This window comes from Manis javanica, chromosome 5 (genome assembly GCF_040802235.1).
Source record: "Manis javanica isolate MJ-LG chromosome 5, MJ_LKY, whole genome shotgun sequence".
Lineage (NCBI taxonomy): Eukaryota > Metazoa > Chordata > Mammalia > Pholidota > Manidae > Manis > Manis javanica.
In genome coordinates this window covers 44,740,256-44,762,456 of record NC_133160.1, presented here as the reverse complement: position 1 = coordinate 44,762,456, position 22,201 = coordinate 44,740,256, and the positions used below count along the sequence as shown (strand labels likewise).

The window sequence follows — 22,201 nt, the reverse complement described above, 5'->3', positions numbered from 1 at the left end:
TCCTTTAAAAAGACAAGCTCACCTAAGAGTCCCAGTTATTTCTACTTTTCAAGGCTGTGCTTTGCCCCAAATTATTTCCATGATAAAATACCTAACTGAGGTGTATGGAGAAGGAATTTCTGCTAAGATACGGAAGGGTCAGACCAAGAAGGAAACCAAACTGACAGGGTAAATAGAAAGCAAACTGCCAGGATGTTTCACCATCCTGTTCTTTGTTTAACAATGAGCAGATGCTATTTTTTAAAACAGAAGAGAAAATCATGCTGTTTTCATCTTGAAAACAAATTTTAAAAAATGATGAAAACAAAAGCCAGGCCTTCATCTGTTTCACTGATGGAACAGGATATTCTTCTGGCAGTGGAAATGCTCTCTAACAAAAGTTTATAACTTCCGCTTGGAATCAAAGAAACCATTTCTTTTTAAAAATAGCATGGATTCTACTGAACACCATTTTTTGTTTGTTTGTTTGTTTGTTATCATTAATCTACAATTACATGAAGAACATTGTGTTTACTAGGGTCCCCCCTTCACCAAGTCCCCCCAACAAACCCCATTACAGTCACTGTCCATCAGCATAGTAAGATGTTGTAGAATCACTACTTGTCTTCTCTGTGCTGCACAGCCCTCCCCGTGCCCCACCCCCCACATTGTACATGCTAATCGTAATATCTGCTTTCTTTTTCCCCACCCTTGTCCCACCCTTCCCTCCCATCCTCCCCAGTCCCATTCCCTTTGGTAACTGTTAGTCCATTCTTGGGTTCTGTGATTCTGCTGCTGTTTTGTTCCTTCAGTTTTTCTTTGTTCTTATACTCCACATATGAGTGAAATCATTTGGTATTTGTCTTTCTCTGCCTGGCTTATTTCAGTGAGCATAATACCCTCTAGCTCCATCCATGTTGCTGAACACCATTTTTTACTGCAATTTAACCAATCTTGATAAAGTTATTTCATAATCACGGCAGGGTTAACATTTCCTGTGTTTTTCTGGTTTTACCAAATTTTCTATGATGAATGTGTATTCCTTTTGCCATCAGCAAAAAGCCAGCACATTCTTTAAACTAAAAAAATAAATGTAAACTACAGTTAACATGATGCCGGAGAAGCACCATGTAACTGCTTAATGGGTACAGGACTTTATTTTGGAATGACGAAACATTTTGGAGTTAGAGATGGTGGATCGCACAACATTGTGGATGTACTAAATGCCGCTGCATTATTCACTGTAAACCGGTTAAGTTTATGTTCTGTGAATTCTACCTCATTTAAAGAAATGGAAACAAAACCAAAATTTCAAATGCCTGGTACCTTCTCCGTGTAGCAGTGAGGGATCTAAGAGTTCCATCATGTACTCTATTTCCGTGTCCAGTTCCAGCATGTCGCACTGAGCTATGACATAGGTCAGCACTGGTAAAAAGTCGTCAGCTCCATACATCCTCCCTGGGGAAAGAAGAAAGGGGAAGACAGGAATATTTTTACCAAAGTTTCTTTCTTTCATATCCTACTTGCTGCTTTTATTAGATAGTGAGGAGTCATCCTGCGGAAATCTGCTATTTATAAACAGAGGTGGGTGTTTCTGGAATCCTATGAAGCTGGTGGCCCTCCCTGCTGCTCAAAGGCCACCCTTAACTCACAATTTCAGAATGAATGTCTGAGCCAATGAATGAGAATGAGCCAATGAACACATGAAATATTTTCTATTTTCATGATGGGCATCAAGTTACGCAATACAACAGAGTACTTGTAAACAGTTTAACTTCCAGCAAGTAATATTCTAAAACATTTACAAAGCATCTACTTAATATGCTAATGATTTGTGTTTGGTTTCCTATTGCTTTCTGTGCAAATTAATCATCAACATAATGACAGGACCAAACTCAAACCAGGAACAAACTTTGCTCTGTATTCAGCATGAGCATACAATTAACTGATTTAAATGTGTGAATTTTGTATATGTTGAATAGAAACATATGGTTAATATATGGCAAAAATATTTTAGTTCTTACTGCTATTTATAATACTATAATGGTGATTCTCAACTGGGGGTGATTTTGCCCCTTTGCCCCCACCCTGGGGGAGAATTTGGCATTGTCTGGAGACATTTTTCATTGTCCTAAAAGGAGTGTGGGGTTGCAAACGGCATCCAGGATGCTGATAAACTTCCTACAGGAAGGAGGACAGCCCCCACAACACAGAATGACCCCTTTTAAATGTCATTAGTGCTAAGGTTGAGAAACGGTGCTTGAGAAGTACATAATCCCAGCAGAAACTGTTTTGGGAACTTGCATAAATGATTTTATCAACTACAGAAAATCTATTTCCAGCAGGTGATATACACTTATAATTTTCAGAGGTGACGTTCAGATACTGCCATGACCAGCCCAAGAGCTCACATTTTAATGTCTTTGTCTAACAATGTGCAAACTGCACACACACTCCTGTCTACTCAAGCAGTGATTAATGCAGCCTGCATCTTCTCTCTGTTGCTCCTCCGTGAAGCTATTCAACTCACAGGACAAATTGATAATGGTCCACAGAACTACAACAGGCTCACTGCCCACCTGGAACAATGCAGGCTTCACCCTGCCCCATGAATCACGGTTACTCCTGCATCTGCAAGAAGCAACACAGGGGAAACCAAGGCCTTACTTTCAAACCTGGTAATTCTTTGGTGAATTCAAATTCCATTGCTTCAGCTCATAGCAAAGAAGGAAGAGCCAATGAAGCAGCTGTAATGAAACCCCATCAACAATGGATGCGCCATGGTTATGACACATGCTGTGGATCACTGACAAACCCTCACTGGCCCAAATGTAGTAATGATAACTGCTAATATTTCAACAGAGCAGTGGCCATGCATGCACTGTCTCACCTAATTACCACCTTACGAAGGTCAGGGTCATATCCAGTGACCGGTGCAGAAACTGCAGCCTAGCACTTGCTGAAGGTAGCCAAAGTCCTACAGTTTGTTCACGGACTTGCAGAGCAAGGATTTGAATTCAGTCTCCAGAGACTGAATCTGTACCCACTACCCTGAACTACATCTTCAATGAAGGGTATCATACAAGAATCTCGCTGCCCTTGTCTGCATGCTTCTGTTTGGTGTTACCAACTTTTGCAAGTGACTAATTTGCCAGACGCCAGAGTAACACCTGCATTTTTGTGAACTGCTTGCTGAAATCGAGGGATTGAAAGGAAGAGAAATTGGGCATCAGAAAGCCTGACGTGTCACTGGCTTTATAACTGGCCACCTTGCTGGCCCTGGAGGGCCATGCGAAGGGCCTGCACTTGGGCGTCCTTACCTGAGTTGTTCTCCATGACAGTGTAAATGAGCTTGCAGACCCTCAACAGCAGCATGACTTTCTTTTCTGGTGAATACATCTTCTGCATGGTCATGAATTTGACTTTGATTTTCTCCACATCCACAAAATCCGGGGTGGGAGCAGAGACCCCCAGGTCCTGTGGGCGCCTCTGCCGCACAAGCTGCAGGTTCTCCCTCAGTTGTTTCCATGAGCCATCGGCCATGTGGAAGTCCTTGAGCATGGCCTCCACGTGCCCCTTCAGGGGCTTTAGGATGCACTTGTGCATGGCCTTTTCCAGCACCACATCTGCCAAAGAAAGTGCAGCTACTGTGACCACTGTCTGAGGACAGAAGAGACACAGAGTCTAGTTGCTGCCCCGGACACCCCCACTCAGTGCACTGGTCACAGGCAGACTAGTCCTAACTTCACACCCAACCTACCTGCTCACACTCCAGCAGGTTTTTATAAAGCCAAGAAGAATGAATCCTTCTTAATAAATTCTTACACTTTCTCCTGAACACAGTCAATACAATTAAATATATTCATTTTGACTATTTTTATGCCCCTCCCCCATGAGCACAGGTGAATATTCTAGAAGACAAGTCTTTTGACCTATCTCCTACGAGTCATCCAACAGACAGGGAAGCCAGTATGTTATTTTAAAGGAAGGCTTTTCTAATAGCGAGGGTTTAAGATCCTTAAAATATTTTCTGAGGAAATAAATTCAAGTAAACACAATGATTTTCTTAGATTGGCTTCTGAACCAAAAAAATTAATTATTTCATTTGCTATAAAGAACACCAGTGGGACATTTGATGAGATTTGAATAAAGTCTGCAGATTAGATAACAGTGTTAACACTGAATCAGTGTTAATTTGTTAATTTTACTGTAGTTTTGTTAACAGAATGTCTTAAGAAATACAAACTGAATGTTTAGGGGGAAACAGACACAATGTCTGCAACTAACACTCCAATGGCACAGAAAGAGGATGTGTGTGTGTATGTGTAAAAAGAGAAAGAGAATGAAATTAATGTGGCCAAAGGCTAACACTTGGGGAATGTGGGTGAAGGGCAGATATAATTTCTTTGTACTATTTTTGCAATTTTTCTGTATGTCTGAGATGATTTCAAAATAAAAATTTAAGTTTTGAGTTGCACTTCAGTTCACAGTTATGAAACATCTTTAGGTGTGGGAGACGTTATTTCCCCCTCTTTGAATGGTTTCCCAATGGAGTAGCTTTCATGGCTGACAGTAAAATGAGCAGGACCCTTAATCTGGAGATCCAGATTTAAGATGATTTATACAATAATAAGAGCTCTACTTTTTCAACATCAGCTTTTCAATCTCCAATGTTTGCACATTCTCATCAAAGCTCTCATATATGATACTTCAATATGATTCGTTTTGGAAACCCATGGAGACACTCCTTTATAAGACTGGAAACAGCTGAGTTATCTCTCTGGCCTGTGGAATTCCTGACACTGGATCAGATCATATTGAATGCAAATTATCACCTATTATTAGAAGATCAGAGGCAAAGAGAACTCCAAACCAGAAATCTAGTGCACAAACACTAGAAGCAGTTTTCCCATAGCCCAAAGTTAAAACTGATGCCAAAAGTTAATGCCGATCCCACAATGATCAGCTTCTGCAGGCCAAGCTTTCCTTTGTCCCTCCACCTCCATAGCCTATCCAGATCTCTTTGTTTTAATATGGAGCTTTGTACAACTACAGAAATTAAGGTTGAGACAAAAGAGATTATAAAGCAAGAAGAAAAATAAAACAGTCTCATCTGGCATTAAAACAAATCACTTGGTTTACACTGGTTAAGTTGTGTTAATAAACATGGGCTACTCACTTTATGGCATATCTGACCTCAATGGTCACTACGATGAAAAGTCAACACTAGCAGTTTGCGCTCAATAGGGCTAGGTTAGGCTAGTAGTGCTTTATTTCGTTGTCTCATCTAGTTCTTACAGCAAATCGATTATTTTTCCATAATAGTAATGTTATGCCCATTTTAGAGATGAGCAAACTGAGGCTTGGGGCTATCTAAAGAACTGCTTGGGGCTTCACGACTATTTTAAGCAACCAATTATACTGTTTTTCAAGACACAGGATCTCTTCAAGTTCAAGGTGCTTTATAAATATTCACCAGTTTATTTCTCTCTATCCAAAGGTTCCAAAAACTACATTCATGGATGTTAAGTGACTATTACTCTGCTAGAATGAGGTCATCAAGTGGGGGGGAAACCATGTTAATCATTAATTAGGAATGCACCTGAGTGCTGATAGAAACATTACTCACAACAGCCTAAACTGGATACAACTCAAAGGCCCATCACAATGGAATGGATACAGGGTAGATTCATCAATGCAATTAGGACAATGAATGATTCATTCCATGAAAAAGAGCACACTGCTGCTCCAGACACAACTTGGATGATCTCCTAGATATAATGCTGTGTGAAAGAAGCCATACATAAAAGAGAATCTCCTTTAGCATCTCATTTGTAGTTTTGTTAAGTTCAGAAGCAGGCAAAACAAATCTATGATGACAGAAGTCAGGATGGCAGTAACCTAGGATAAATGAGGCCAAGGGGGGACACTTCTGAGGGCATTAAGATGTTCCATATCTGGATCTGGGCAGTGGCCACATGTGTGTACACATGTGAAAATATGTCCAGCTGAGCATTTAAGATTTATGCTCTTTATGGATGTATGTTAAACCTTAACCATGTATAAATAAAACCAACAGAACACAACTGCAGACCAGCCTAAGATTTTCACCTTGAACCCCAATGCAACTTTTACTTCAGAGTGAACCTGGTGACCTCTTGGCCAGAGTGGTAACACCAGTCACCTCCAGTACGTTCCGTGCTGTTGCTGGGGGATAACAGCAGAAAGGGCAGCACCAGGGGGCTGGGTGGGTCCCCCATGTGATGCATCTGTGCCTTCAGGGAAGTGACCCCGGCCTTTGCACCATAAACTCTACCTTAGGAATAAGTGGGGCTGTGTAAGTCTGTAAGGAGGGTTGGAACCTAGGACCCACTGGTAAGCACCCATTCTCTTAAAACCCAGACTGAAAAAAATGACCAGTGTTAGATTTTTTTTATAATACGTTTTTTAAAGGACATAATTTAGAAATAAGAAAGTCTGGTCTCTATGTTCTTTCTCAGTACTTTCCTCCTACTCTCTGTCCCCCAAATCTTTAATACACATAAAGAATAGAATAAAAGTCCCAATGACAGGGACCTAGTGCCCAGCTGGTTCTCTCTGATAGGAAAAACAGGTTCTGCTCATGAGGCAAGAAGGAAAAATGATTTGAAGAAACAAAAGGAACAGAAAATCTTTCAAAATACAGGCTGGCTCAGAAAAAAAAAAAAAACCTGATTATCCACAGGTTTTATAAATTACTACTCTCTGTTTTCTATTATCTCTGGCTGCTTTAAATCCAAGGGAACAAAATCTTTGAACAGTAAGAAAAATGACACTATTCTAGGCACTTCACATGCACTGACTCTTCTAATCCTCAAACAAACCCTATTGAGGATGGATTGCGATTTCTTCATTTTATAGATGAGGAAAAGAGGGAGCAAAAGCTAGCAAAATGGGGAGCCAGAATCAAACCCAAGAAATCTGGTTATGTCCATTGTTTTATCCACAAACAAGCAAAGAAACAACAAGAAATATTAGAGAATTATTTGGGCTACAATTTTGAATTTTAGATACCAGATACTAGCTGAGTGGGAAAAACTGGAAGCAGATTTTCTGAAAATACACAGATCCTCCCAATTATTCTTAAAGCTCCCCCATCAGGAGGAAAAAGAAAAGTGCTGGGTTGCTGCTTGGTTGCTTCTTGTCTTCATGTTACCTGATGAAGAGACTTCTAAGAAGCATTAAATGTGTCAGCCTCTCTTGGTGCAGTCACTCCCCGATCGGGAATGGAGGACAGAAGCTCTCCCCATTGCTTCACTCTGACCAACAGCATACATTCCAGAGGTCAGACATCAGACAGCGAACCATCACAAGACCAGATCATGCATCGGCTTGGCTGGAGTGCTTTCTGCCTAACCACTATGTCCTAGAGGGAAGTGAAAGCCCAAGAGGTGAAGGTGAAAGAGAAGGCGTGTGTCTTAGAAAGAGCACGACGTGCCCCTGGCCTGGCAGCCAGTCTGGCTCCACAGGTCTGAGGGACTGTGGCCGGGTCTCTCCACCTGTCATTGCTTTGAACTTCAGAACTGCCTTTAGAATCATGGCTTCTGGGAGACAAGGCAGAACTAGCAGTCTGAACCTGACTGACTGCTAAAACAAAACAAAACAGTGGTCAATATTCTCCAAGGGATTCTAACAGTACCCAGAGTCTAAACAATATAATATTCAAAACATATAGGTTGCAACCTAAAGTTATTTGGCAAAGATAAAAAATAAGGTCAGGTTAGGGCATATGGTCTCTTGGTTTATTTGAGTTCTAGCATTCTCATTACTTTTTTTTAAACTGAAGTAGTGGAAATAGAAGTTAATGTTCAATGATACAAGGTGGGGTTTTTTCATAGGAAACAACTTGTGAAATTTAAACATTTATAATTGCTATTTATTGGGCATCTATTTGTGCAGTTCTTATTCTAGGGGGGCTGTATACATGGCCTCACTATATGTTAACCCTCACTTCAGCCCTGCAGTTGACTTTTAAGTAATGTGGCTTTGAACTGCATGGGTCCACTTATCTGCAGTGTGTTTCAATAAATACATTGGAAATTTTTTGGAGATTTGCAACAACTAAAAAGAACTCTTAACTCTAGCTTACTTTATTGTAAGAATATAGTACATAATACATATAACATACAAAACAGGTGTTAATTGACTGTTCATGTTATCAGTAAGGCTTCTGGTCAACAGGCTATTAGTAAAGATTTTTGGGGGGTCAAAAGTTACACAGACTGTTGACTGTAGAAGGGGTCAGCACCTCTAGCCCCTGTTGTTCAAGGGTCAACTGTACTCATAAACAGGAGATCACCTGGTGTCCCTGGGGCCCTTGGGTCAGATGTGAAGTCCTGATGAGCAACCTGAGGGAAGATGGGTGACCTTTCCAGGTTTCAGCTTCCTCATCTTTAAAATGGGACCACTCCTAGCTTCCTGATGGGATTACCAGGTGGACCAGGTGAGATCTCACACAATGAGCACCTAGTAAGTGGGTGAAAATACTCAGTTTCCCATTCCTTTTGAAGGTGGCATGTGCACCTTTGAAAAGGGATGCCACATTTAATGATTCAGGCCTGTGTGGTCTTGTGTTTTCTGTGTTAACTGTGGTTTACTTGGCTTGAAAGGGGAACTGAAAATGCTTTGATAAATTAATTGAAAAGCTGCCTGATTTCCTGTACATCTTTCTGTCTCTCACATCTTCTCACTCTTTCTCCCTCTCCCATCCACAGGAACAAAAACAGAAGATGTGAAGTCTTCCCTCTGGGTTCTCCTGCCCCAAATTCCCAGTGTCTGTCACAGCCTCCATCTGTTCCCATCAGATTGAAACCAAGGAGCCGAATGCCTGGAACATCTGAGTATCTTTCAGAGCAATGGGAACGCAGGTAGAGAGCCCAGCCCCATTTCAGATAAAGGTGCTGGGGTGGAGGGTGGGTTCAGTTCATCACTAGTGGTGTTTGGTCTACTAACTGGGCCGGATCACACAGCTGCTCCTGCCCCATGCCTGTCCGCTCAGGCCCTGACATCTGGTCTGCAGGTGTTTATGGGCAGCATCCTAGCTGACTGGTTGGTACTCACGCTAGAGGGACTGTTAAAGAGTTTGACTCTCACTGCATGGAGTGATTTTTCTAAAGTGTTCACCACCTTGCAGACTGAGGTAGCTCCTGAGTATGTGCCTCTGCCTTGCCTTCCATTCGTTCTTCCCACCACATCCCCATCAACTCCATGGACTGTATTGCAGCCCTTTGGACCTCTGCGCCTTTCCACATGCTGCTCCCTGTGTCTGGTGGGCCCCATGTTTTTTCTGATGTAGGTTCCCATGAAGCCCTACCTGCCTGCCTCTTCCACATAGCTCCTCCCCAGTCCTGGCATCCCCAGAGCTCCTTGTAGCCTTTGCTGTGAGTAAAGCAAACTAGATCTCTCCCCTTGAAGGGAAGCCCTCTGAACACCAGACCTGGGGGCCATCATATAAGCCATTTGCAGCCCCTAGTTCAAAGCCCACAGGTACCCTGTGCTCCAAAAGTGACTTTTGAGTTGAACTGAAAAATCCTTCCTTTTGGTGGCTACTTGAAAATTATGTTTCTTTTCCTTATCCCAACAGAAAACTGAAGTGTGACTCTGGTGATAAAGCCATAGCTAGGCCTGGGTCAGCCAACCCCTCCTGCTGCTGTGTTGCGTGTCCTGCAGCCCAGGTTTTGCTTTAAAGGTTGTCAGCAATGCACAGTTCAGCCCAGAAATGATAAATAATAAAGGAGACTTCATTATTTAAAGGAAGACCCCACCAGCCCAGCAGAGATGCACTGAAATAAAGATATCAGGCACTGGGATAATGATTCAGTTCATTTTGCTGGGCTTCAAGGAAGGGCATTATGCAAAAGTATAGTCGATATTCATGTAATATTTTAGGTATGGAATCTGACAGACTAATTTTAGTGCCTTCTAGTAAAAGGGCAGTGAAAACCGAAGTCAGTGAAGAAGAAACCAGTCTTCCTTGCAGAAAAATTCTAAATCGCTTATGTAGATCCTCTGGCCTCGGGAGGTGGAGCCTAATTCTTCCCTCATTCCTGAGCATGGGCAGCGCTTAGTGGCTTGTTTCCCAAGAAAATAGGGGCAGTTGGAGGGGGCACTTAATTTCATGGAGCAGAAACCTGGCAAACTGAACCCTGGGCTAGAGAGCCCAAGTAACACCACCACTGATAGGTCCAGTGGGAGGCAGGCACCCTCTGTATGTTGTGGCTTTACCCCAACTCATTAAGCACACCAGAAACGCAGTGGTAGCGGCCGGGCAGTGTAGGGAAAGTCCATCAGGCAGGCTGGTCTCACTTCTGTTTGCATCCTGGTTTGACCTCCCTGAGCTTTTGTTTCCTCGTTCCAATGAGGGTAATAAATGGGGCCTCCCAAGGCATTAAGGGGATTTAAGAGGATTCCACACATAAAAGTGCTCCATAAACTATCGATAAAGACCCACATAGCAGGAAGGATTATGGGGGCTTTCTCTGGGTTCTATTAAACACACAGTCTGCACTGAATACATGCTCTTTGACTTGACAGAGGAGGCAGGCTGTGGCTTCTGGCTTCTCAAAGAAGCCCCTGGGCCTGGATGGTAAGTGAGACCTCTGAGTGGATATGGTGTCTGAGAGGCAAGAACAGGCTGGTCCTGCCTGCACTGACTCCTCCCCTGTTGACAGACTGAGCAAGGGAGGCAGGGCTCATGGGTGGGACCCTGACAGCGAGGGCTCTGTCCACGAGGTGAGGTGGGTGGCTGCCTCACAGCCAGCCAATTGGAGCTATCGTGGAAAATGTGCCAAAGTCTTAGAGATTCTGAAGCTTCCATTTCAATCAGTGTACCATTTCAAGTGACCCTTGGCTCATATTCTTAATTCCTATACGAATTCCCCCTTACCTGGTGATGTTTTCTGCCTGGGAGGTGCTTACCTGTCTCTTAAGATGGAAGAGCCTAGAATTGCTGAGCCAACAGTTCTCTTGTACAGAGTATCATGGGCAAAGATTCTCAACTCCAGGGCTGTGACACTTCCTTTACTTGATACAACACAATTAACCCAGGTTTGATGCCCAGCACTAAAAATTATACCACAAATGATATCACATGGGATGATACAACAAATGATTCCTGCTGTGGTCTTCTATTTAAACTAATTTTCAAAGAAAACTACGCATTCTTTTACACTGCAAGAGAGCGATCTTTCTCCTTTCTATCCACCCTTGTTCACTGTAGAAAGACATTTGTGACATTGTCACAAACTGGACCACCAGCCAGAGTCAAGGCTTTAATCTCACTTGACAACAAGATGTCTCTCTGGCCATATCTCTCAGAATGATTCTTTATTTAAAAAACAGCAGATAGTAACTCAAAGGCTACAACCAAACTGTGAATTAAAAATTAATAAGTCACATTAGATGCTGAAGCTTGAGTCAGACTTGAGCACTCATTTTTTAAAAATGATCTGTAATTGTTTAACTCCTGGGGAATCACTTCAAGCCCATTTTCTTCTTATGCTATGTTCTCTGGTATCTAACCACATCTCAGTATCATTTTTCAATTACATGTGTGAGAACTGAGTTTAAGGATACTTCAAAAAATGAAATGCTCCTCAGAGAAAATACATATCTTCGTATAAAGAAAGCAAAACCATACTGTCTTTTTTTTCACTGACTTTTAGGAATATGAACGGCTGGCTTATTTGTACCATTGTTGATAGTCTGTGGTGGGCAGCTTGAATGAAATAGAAAATTGAGATTACTAACATTTCTGGAGTTAGAGAAATTTTGTTTTTCTTGACACATGACTTGAAAACAGAGGATTTCCCAAGGTTAACATCAAATCATAAATAAAAATTCTTTTGCCTGAGTAAAATCAAAACACTAACCACAAAAATGCAACAAGTTCTGCAAAGTGGAGATTTCACTCTCAGAAATTCTGGTCTGATTTATTCTATTGGTTGAAAGAGACTGAATCAAGAATGGCATGATGTGCAAACTCACCAATGTGGAACAGATGTTGGAATAATGAGCAATGTCATGCCCCATCTATATATACTTTACAGTGCGGGATGCACAAGCATTCCTTACTCTGTTGATGAAGTTACTGATCCCAGGACTTTCTGGTAGAACCTGAAACTGTACACTTTTTGTTAAAGCATCTGTTTTTCCTTCCATGTTCCACTTTTTTTGGGTTGGGGGGGTAAGGTGGGGCACATAAGGGGGTTGAGCATTAGTGGAGAGTTGTCCAGGAGGGAAACACAGTAAGTGTGGTCTGGGAATGAACAGAGCTAGCTCACATGGGAACTCACTTATCTGTATTGGCTTCATTTTCCAACTAGGAGAGTGAAGCTGATGTCTATCAGTATTTATTCAAGAACCTCTAAATGGAAGGGCTTTGGGGTGTAAGTGCTTTAAAGAGTAGTCCAAAGAGAATGCAAATTCTACACAATAGGACACATTTGGAGTGGCAGTTTCTTCACTTTTGCTTTGACTGTTCATCATTTTATACTCACCTAGAAAGTATAGGCTTAACAGGTGATGACAGGAGCGTGTGGATAAATTTGCAGTGGGTGAGAGCTATGTGTTTTTTTCACTGGCTTTTCTCTATGCAACTGAAGAACCACTCTCTGAAGAAGACAGATAAGGACTATCTCTATATACTAAATGTATATATGCTTTCATTCAGATGGTCAATTTTCACATAGGAATGATGGCTCTAATTCTATATGGGTTAAACCTGTGAAATGCTTCCTCCTACTTCCTCGATTTCAGATGGACATTCAGTAAACCTAGGCTTTAAATTTAAATTCCCACCTCCTAGTTCAGAGCTATCACCTCCAGTAGCAGTGGGAAAGGAGGACAGGACCATATCTTTTAGAGCAGAGTATCCCAACTTGCCCAACTTGCATCCTGGGAAAGTCTTACAAGCATTAGTAGACACCAGGTTGGAACAAATTTGAGGCTTGGTAATCTGGGGATGGCATTCAACGTGGATTACATCCTCTCAGGAAGTGAGATAAGGTGGGAATGAGTAGACAACAGAGAGAGTGAGAAGATCTGGGCTGAATCCAAGCTCCCCTACTTCTCACAGCATAACCCTCTGCAAGCCTCTTTACATGTTGTGGCCTCTGTTCCTGAATTTGCCAAACGTGAACAATATCTACACCAATGTACCAACCTTGAGCTGGTGATGAAGTTCAAAGGAGCCACTGTATTTATTAGTAAGTCCTTAGTAAACTAGTGGGCACTCAACTCAGGGATACGTGAAATACAGGCAATTAGACTAAGTCCATTTTCTTGTCAGAGTCTTGATCTGATAACCTGTGCATTTAAGGGACAGGTTTTCTAATAATTAGGGTGGACCTCTTCCTTTCCAACTGGATTTGTGATGAGTTTCTGAGGTTGTTGACTTCTGCTCTGGCTCACCTTCCTCCTAATTTCAAGAGCGCAACACATTCACTGTGCTTTCAAAACAGAATGATGGTTTTACTGGGGAAGCAATAAATATGATGCAGGGCCTGCTTTAGTGTAAAAGTTTAAAAAAACAAAACAAAACAATAAAAAAGTGTCACAATGCTTAGGCTGATCACACCCTCACCTCCATAGAGAGTTTAGTTGGAGCTTCCAAAATAGTTAGCCTACTATTTCAACTCCCCCTTAATCTTTTTTAATTAAAAAAAATTTTTTATTGAGGTATAATTGACATATAGCATTGTACTAGTTCTAGGTGTACAACACAACTTTAAGCATTTGTTTTTTTTAATTCCCCTTAATTTCTGATGAGAGAACATGAACAGAGGCAGCAGCAGAGAGGTGAGCTAAGAATTCCACAGTAAGAAGTTCAGATGCTGCTCCTACTGGTTACTAGCTGGGGTGACCTTAGGACAATTGGCTCCACCTGGCAGAGCCCTGCCTTTCTCACCTCATCAATGGGTGCCAATGCCTGCTTCATGGGGGTGAGGCCAGGACCCACTGAAATCACCTGGACTGGCTGCCTGACTCAGAGGCTCCACAGATGTCAGCTTCCTTTCTCATTATGACCTTAGACTTTAAATTAAAAGCCATGTCCTTCTGGAGCAGCAAAGTATGTATCTGTTTTTGGAGAAAATGAGCTTTTGTACTCCTTAAGAGCAAGTACCATATCTGAGCTGGCTTCAGAGGAAACTGGCAGAAGAGCTGTCCCTGTCTGGTGCTTGGAAAGGAAGGGAAAGCTCTTGTCCCTCGGGAGCCCTGTGCCTGTGGGCTGGCTGGCACTCCTGCCACATAGCTCAGGGCTGACATCAGCACCCGCCTCGCGCTCCCCTGGTTCCTCCGGAACCTGCTTCTCCTGCATGTTTGGGTTCACTGTGTCAGTCTGTCTGAGCTGGTGCCCCTGAGAGATGGGCTCCGGTGGGCTGGAAAAGAGGTGGCCTGCTCTTCTGCCTTCTCTTTGACACCTTTTCAGTTCTAAGGCACGTTTCTCTCGGCCCCTCTCTTCAGCAAAACCCAGCTCCAGCCACGCCCCATCAAACCAGTCTCAAAGCACGAGAAAACAAACAAGGCTTTGATTCCTTTGTGAGAAAATCAAAGAGCTGCTGAAACTCACTTAAAGGAGAAAAAGAGACAGAGCCTGAGAGTGATCAACCACTCTCTACCACACACTGTTTACTACTTTTGACAAACGGACCCAATCAGAAAGAAGAAATTAGGGTTTAGCTTTATGTACTGCTTGGAAATGTTTGGTAGCTCTTTTGGCTGCTGTGGCCCAGTGAATGAGGTCTCTGAAATTAGCCTTTTAGAGTCAACCTTCTGAAATTAAAAAACAAAAACAACAAAAACAAAAATCTAGCTTCAACATTCTCACCTGGAAAAAAAAGACTGCTTGCCAAATTCAAATTTTCCTTGGCCAAAGTAACCATTAACAATTCAGCCCTTCAGTGAGGTTATAAAGTATTTCCCCTTAAGTTTGTAGAAAACACCTTTCATGTGACCTCCAAATATGTTACGTATTATAAAGGTACACAAACTTGCCTTTTCCACCTTTTTTTCTTACTCCAAAACTGTACCTCTTCCTGAATTCTGTGGGATTAGAAGCCAGCAGGGTGGTTACCCTTTTGGGAGAAGGGTGACAGGGTGGGAGCACCAGGGGGCCCCTGGATGCTAATCTTCTGCTTACTGAGCTGGCACTTGTCTTACAGGTGTGTTCACTCTCAAAACTCGTCGAGCTGCACACCAGTGATGTCTGCACTCTGTGAACACACACTACACCTCAATAAGAGAAAGCGTAATTCCCAAATAAAGCTGAACAAAACACCACTGCCTCTCAGAAGATGCAAAAATATCTTCCGGCACTGTGCATGTGACGCCTGCAGAGACGCCTTTCAGAAACACTGATGGGTCGTCATACACACACACACACAAAATTAACCCAAACCTCAGAAGGCAAGCTCCATCCCTGAACAGAACCGTTCTGCAGTTCCAATCAGTCACTCCCCAAAACACTTCCAAGCCAGGCATGCAGAGCCTAGTCAGGTATGTGAGCTCTACCTTAAGAAGCTACATTTCCATTCATCCTGCAAGAGACCAAACCGACTGTGCTACCGTTTCTCGAACTCCAGAGAAAACTTCAACTAGGATGCACTGTCCTTATAAGGATACACTATTTCTTACATTAAAAAAAAAAGGCCAAATGAGGACTTACCTATTTGGTCTTCGGGGATCAGTGACTCGATGGGAGGGTCCAGTTCTGAGCTCTGGGACAAATAGTTCTTCACCTGGGTCATGAACTGCCGGATGGTCTGCAGCATGTCCGTGCTGGACACGTGGCATTCCTTGTTCTCCTGCAAGAAGCTCACGTAGTCCTGCACCAGGCAACCGAAGTAGGTGCACTTGTCCCGCGACAGCTCGGCGATCCTCCTGACCATGCGCTTCTCGGGGGTCATGAAGGAGCTGAACACGCCGCTCATCTTGCGGAGCTGAGACTTGACGAGCCTGGGCAGCACGAAGGAGCTGTTCCTCTTCTTTTTGGACTTGATAGGGGGGGGCATGGTCTCCTGGTCGCTCTCCCCGTCGTAGTCCTCCAGGCTGCTGGTGGTGTCCGCCTCATAGCTAAACAGGGGCATGCTGCGGTCGAACTCCAGCGAGTCGGAGGAGGAAGTGGAAATGCTCATGTCGCTCAGCCTCTGCCTGCCTCCATTCCACGGGGACCGTGATTCAGAGCTGGCGGGCTGGGCCCTCGTGCAGTCCCCGGGGGCCTGCTCAGGCGGGGCTCCGCCCGGGCTGCCAGCTGCGCCCGGCTCGGCCCGGGGCCGGCGGCCCGCCAAGGTCTTCGCGCCGCCTTCCGCTTCCAGAAAAGAAGCCTGCTTCTTCAGCCGCGGCGGAGGGATGGGGGCTGGTTTCGTTCCAGGCGCAGCTACGTTCCCGTGCTTGTTACGGTTGACTGTTTCTGGCATGCTCGCCTGGGTTTCAGTCCTGCACAGCTGAGGGCTTGTGTGGAGACTATTAATAGCGGGCGGCGGGGGCCGGGGCGGGGGGGACCTCGGCCTCTCAGTGCCATTCACGCTGGGAGTCCTTGTGCAGGGCCGTTTCAGGCCTCCGCTGAGGTCCTGGCTGTGCACTTTCAAGAAAAGGGGATTAATAAAACACAGGGCTCCGTTGGTCTGGCTGCACTCCAGCTCCGAAGGCGTCCTGGTTTTTATAGAATGCACCCCATTTATAAGGCAGAGCTGGCGGGAGGCGGGACAGACGCCGTCTGAGGAGAGAGGCCTGTGGGGAGGTGGAGGATTTGGGGGCTTGCTGTCCGCTGGAGAGCTCCAAAAATCTGGAAGTCATTACCAGTGAACACAAGAATGTAAATACAGTACATCTGGGCCATTCGTTCACAAATTAAAAAGCACACTTGCATGACAACACATGTCTTTGAAGGGGGAGGCGCTTTGCTTGGGTGTTGTTTTCCCTTTGCTTTAACTGCATTCCTTCCTGGGAAGGGTTGTGCTGCCATCCCCCAGCTGTGGGCTCACAGGAAAGATCCGGGAGCTTTTCACCTTCAAAGCCCTCGAGGAAGGGCTCGGCCAACATATATAAAGCCAGCCCAGTCTGGTCAGAGGTGAGGAGGAAAAGGAGTAGAATGGCTGTGGTACAAACTCGGGAAAGCCGCGAGGCTCCCGGACTTACTTTACAAGCACCGAGTCCACGCACAAAGCAACATCGCCCTTTCTGATCCGGTTCTCCCGGGGGTGCCTCCCAGAGGGCCTGAGAGTTCCCCTTTAATGGGTAGGACCAGCAGCTGCGCCTGGGAGGTGTTGCACAATCTCCCTGGGGTTTTATGAGTTCAGCATTAAAACCCAAAAGGAGGAAAAATACACTCATGGGTCTCATCAAAAAAAAAAAAAAGACAGAGAAAAAAAGAAAAAAGACTGCAAACTTATGCAAATGTTCAGTGTAAGTTCAACCATTGATCTTTGTGATTTGCAGCTGGTTCCTGCCAAATCCTACCTTGCCATGGCTACACATATTCAACACTCTGGAGGAGTGCACATTGCTTATATACTGCTGACATCTCCTTTTACAGATGGGTCTCAGTTTTCCATGCAGATGGAGGGAGGCAGTGGGTGTGATAATGTTGTCTGTTGTGACTCCCATTTGGAATAGGTTATTTCTTCTCTATCGCTTTGCCTTGCTGTGTTTGCTTAGAAATGTTCCTTTCCTATGGCTCCAGACTGGCTGGTCACAGTGGCTGGGGAGAGGCAGAAACTGGGAGCCCTTGCCCTGCCTTGCTGTGCTGAATATGTGCCTGACACTAGTGCCTGTGTCACTGGCCTTCTCTAGTCCTGTGCTGTCCAACACAGCACAGCCAACAGTCAGTCACCTGTGACTATAGAGCACTTGAAATCCAACTAGAGCAGTGGAGGAATCCAATTTTAAATTTTATTTAACGTTAATCGATTTAACTTTAAAAACTTATGTTCAGTTCAGTTACTGGAAAGCTTTTAAGTAGGTTTGGAGCTTGGGTATGTGCATTAACCTGTTCAACTATAAATTTAATGAAATCTTAAAACAGAGTGTGTATTTCTGATGAAAATTTAGTGCCTGAATAGAGATATGCTTTAAGAATACAGTACATAATGGATTTCAAACACTTAATATGAAAAAAAGAACATAAAACATCTCATAAATACTTTAAAAAATATTGACTCTATACTGAAATGACATTTATGATATAAAAATGCACAAATAAGATTATATAAAATGTTTATATTATATGTAAATAAATAATAAAATAAATGATAAAAATGAATCTCACTTGTGTCTGTTTACATTTTCTCTGATGTGGCTACTAGAAAATTTAAAATTACCCATTGGCATGCCTTTTCTTGGCTAGTGAAATACTCCCACTTCCTTTGGGTCTGCCTTTGTCTTCTACTGCCCTGCTGTCAAACTTTATAAGGCTTAGTACACTTAGCTCACATGGGTGTGGTTTCTTCCATGTAGACTATAAAGGTGGGGATGGGGGGGAGGGCGCTATTAACTTTGGAACCCTTGGCATAGGGCATAGGGCCTGCCATATAGCAGACCCTCCAGAAATGTTAGTTGGACAAGTAAATGAGGTACAGAGTTTTTAAAAGTGCCATCTCTTCATAAAATGGGTGATGTACACATTAAAAATTACATTGTCAATATATATTCAATATTCAATGTTAAGTTGAATATATATTATTAACTATCTCTCATTTGCTTCTGGCTAGTGGCCCCTAGAGAAGCTGCTTTCACCTCTTCCTCTGCAGGGAACAAGCACTGCCCACAGTACTTTAGCCTTTCAGTCCCAGCATGAAGCCTGCTTTGTACACTGGCCACCCAACCCAACCAGGAACTAATGGGGAGGAAGGTCACCAGAGCCAGCTGAGACTCCTGCACAGCCTCAAGAGGCCTACCATCTAGTTGATTCTATTAACTTAAATTCAGGAAATATTTTAAACTGTCTCCAAACATGTATGAAACTCAATTGCAAGAGAGGGCATAATTTTTATGGGACATTTATATGGCCCTGTTATTTTTACCAGGGTTCTGCTGCTTAATCGTACTACCCAACTGCCAATCAGAGAGCCTCAGACACGTGGCAATTGCTTAGAAGCACTCCAAGTTTCAGAAGGGAATCTACCACCAGGCTTCTCTATGAATTATACAGGCTCCCTTGGCAATGGTACCAGCTTCAAAACAAATTTAGATTAAGAGAAAAAATGCCAAAGAGGAACACATTTTATCTGCTGGGTCAAGTATCATAACTTCTTCGGTCACAGGGATCCTGAAACTTGCACTTTAAAATCCCAAATTTCCACTCAAATACTACAGCCTGGTTGTTGACCATCCGAAGATGGGAGCCCTATTTCTTAAGAGAATCTCTCCTTCCCATTTAGGAGAAAAACTTTTTTGCAAAGTTAAATGCACACAGACTCCCCAGAGCAAAGAACTGAAACTGGGTGAGCTGTATGTCCTGACCCATTGTCACTCTCTGTCTAGCAGCATGGTGTTGCATTTAGGGGAGCTGGCAAAGGGACAGGAGGGAGAAACAAGTGCCCAGCGGGCCAGAGCAAGGATGCATGGTAAGGAAAGGGATGTGCCCCACAATACCCAGACCAAAAATGAACAAGAGGGGAGTGAGACAAGATGTTACTCTAGATTCTGCACAGGAGTACAGTCACCGCCTGTGCGCTCCTCTAGAATAAAGCCCGTGCATGTGAGACACTGTGAGAGTTCCCTTCCCACCAAGCCCTGCCTTTCCCAGGGAAAATGCCACACAGCAGCAGTTCAGGTTCCATGGGACTTGGCATTTGGGGCAGCTCACACTCACAGATGGGAGACACTGGGGACATATGGAGATTACCCAGGAAAACTCAATGTCTGCCTTTGAGAACTGGTTTGTTTGACTTAGAAGAAGACTCTGAGGAGGTCTGATTCAGGGACCACATGGACCTGAAAGCAGTTTTGCTGTGGAGATAGGGATTATGTTTTGATGTACTGATGTAATGTCAGTCAGCCTAACACAGACCCTGCTCCACAGATTCATTTCAAGAGCCGGCTGGGAAGGGGCACCCACTTACTTAGTCCCAGCTGGGCTAGTTCTTCAAGCTGAGCTTCAGTCTTGGCTGTTGAAATGGCGTAAGGTAACTTCAAGGTAAATGGCAGAACGTCCCTGATTTTTCAAAAAAGAGAGTAAGTGTAATTACATGTCTTATTTCTATCTCTTTGCTTTCATTTCCATGCTAGAGATATTTTAGCTTGAACTATTTAAGATGTTGGAAGTAAACACCACATCACATGATACCTAGCCAGAACTTATCTTCACAGGTGATAGGTCTGTGGGTTTTTGCTACTCTTGCTTGTACTAACACACCCAGGACAGGCTGAAACACAAACCAACATGGTTCCAGTACCAGTAGTGGCACCAAATTTTCTCCCCATGTAGCAAAAATATATGAAGAGTTAATGTCGGGAAGGCTGATGATGCTGGTGGATCTATCACATACATAAAATACTATGCACTTACTTGCCAGATGCTCCAAATGTTAGGCCTCAACTCCCTGGGCAGGAATGTGTAATCCTAAACCAAATTTATCATCCCCTTGTCTTAAACCTGGCAGGTTCTCAATGACTATCTGTTGGTTTTATTTGTGACATTTTCTAGCTAGAGTCCTTTGTGTGCTGGAGACAAAACATCCTCTTGTGTTTTAAGATACGCCTGTCTAACTGAAATGTGCACCTGAATCCCGGGGGCTTGTTAAACTGGAAACCCTGATTCAGGAGGTCTGGGTGAGGCCAGAGGCTCAGCATTTCTGCCAAGCTCCCAGGTGATGTTTCTGCAGCTGCCCATAGACCACACTTTGCAGAAAGAGGAAAATTTAAAGGGCGTCATGCAACATGCTGCCCCCTCGCAGCATGGTGCCATGTGCACATGGGTAAACCTGTGGCCTGCAGCATCACAGACCAACAGGCCCAACAAAAAGCAGCTAAGCTGGCACCAGGGACTGCCACTCCCAGGTCTTAGCATTGCCACTAATAAATACATGGATCATGCCCTCCAACCTTCTCCAAAAGGGCAGAGGCAGACTTAATAAACATTTGTTAACTTTCATATACAAAGGTTAGGACCACCCTCTAAGCATTGGTGATTTCCCATGGTACCCAGAGGCCTTGCCTGATGCAGACAGGGAGAATAAGTGTTTTGAATAAATGAACAAATGAGCATTCAACAGCAAAGGTGACTTATCTGAAAAGGAGTTATTTTTTCAGTGGTTATATTGGTCTTACAAAAAAAAAATTCACTTATTCATTCATTCATCAAATGTTTATGGATTTCTATGATGTGCCCTGTTCCAGGTTCAGGGAGTAAAACAGAAGTCCCCACCTACATGGAGCTTCATTCCAGCAGGCACCAATGGACAATAAACAAACAGGCAATTTGTGAAATACGTGAGAATGGATGTGTGCCATGGATGAAAATAAAGTGCTAGAGGGGAATAATAAGGAGTGTTCAAGTGTGAATGGTGGCCAGGGAAGGCCCGATGATCAAATAGCATTTGACTGAAGATCTAAAGGTGGTCAGGGAGTAAACCATGAGGGAAAGAACTTTCCAGGCAGAGAAAGCAGCCAATGCAAAGGCCCTGGGGTGGGAAAGGGTCTGGCATGTATGAAGAATAGCAAGGAAACCATTGTGGCTGAGATGGAGTAGGTGAGGGACAAAACTTGGAGCTTCTGCCTACATTTTGTCTGCACAAGATGCCCTGCAAGTTTCCATTGAAGAGAATAATTATACCAAACAGCTGGTTGTTTACAGGAAGATCAGGCAACATTCTAGGCTGGATCAGATTAAATGTGGGTCTGACTGGTGAATCTGGGAACCCTCAAAGCTTCTGATAATGAATAACACAGGGGTAAAGGTCAATGAAGAGAGAAGAACACGAATAATATGTAAGAATGTCCAGGGTGCTCACATGCTGCCCCACAAAGCTAGGAACTGGCAGTTGGAGGCTCCTCTTGCCTGGGATGTCAAGCCTGGGTCACCTCCTGCTTCTGGAAGACCCTGTTGCCTGTCCCCAGATGTGAGCAGCATCTTCTACTTGTCCACTTGAATCTGTTCTAGATGAAGCTGGGGAGTTGGGAGGCTTCAGGGTATGACAGCATTTGTAATAGCTGCTCACTGGCCCAGGAGGGGCAACAACCCTGC

At 43.8% G+C, this 22,201-nt stretch overlaps 1 protein-coding gene across 11 annotated transcripts in view; it reads right to left on the bottom strand.

Annotated features, from left to right (window-relative positions):
• The window catches only part of RIN2 (Ras and Rab interactor 2), a 239,696-nt gene that overhangs the window by 8,675 nt on the left and 208,820 nt on the right, over positions 1-22,201 (bottom strand). For all 11 annotated transcript variants that reach the window (XM_037022390.2, XM_073236968.1, XM_037022388.2 and 8 more), the window contains 4 exons: positions 20,079-20,170; positions 15,683-16,801; positions 3,300-3,605; positions 1,306-1,437 (listed from right to left, as the gene is read on the bottom strand). In XM_037022390.2, the coding sequence (XP_036878285.1) occupies positions 1,306-1,437; positions 3,300-3,605; positions 15,683-16,801; positions 20,079-20,170 (1,649 nt within the window). The remainder of the gene's footprint in view (positions 1-1,305; positions 1,438-3,299; positions 3,606-15,682; positions 16,802-20,078; positions 20,171-22,201) is intronic.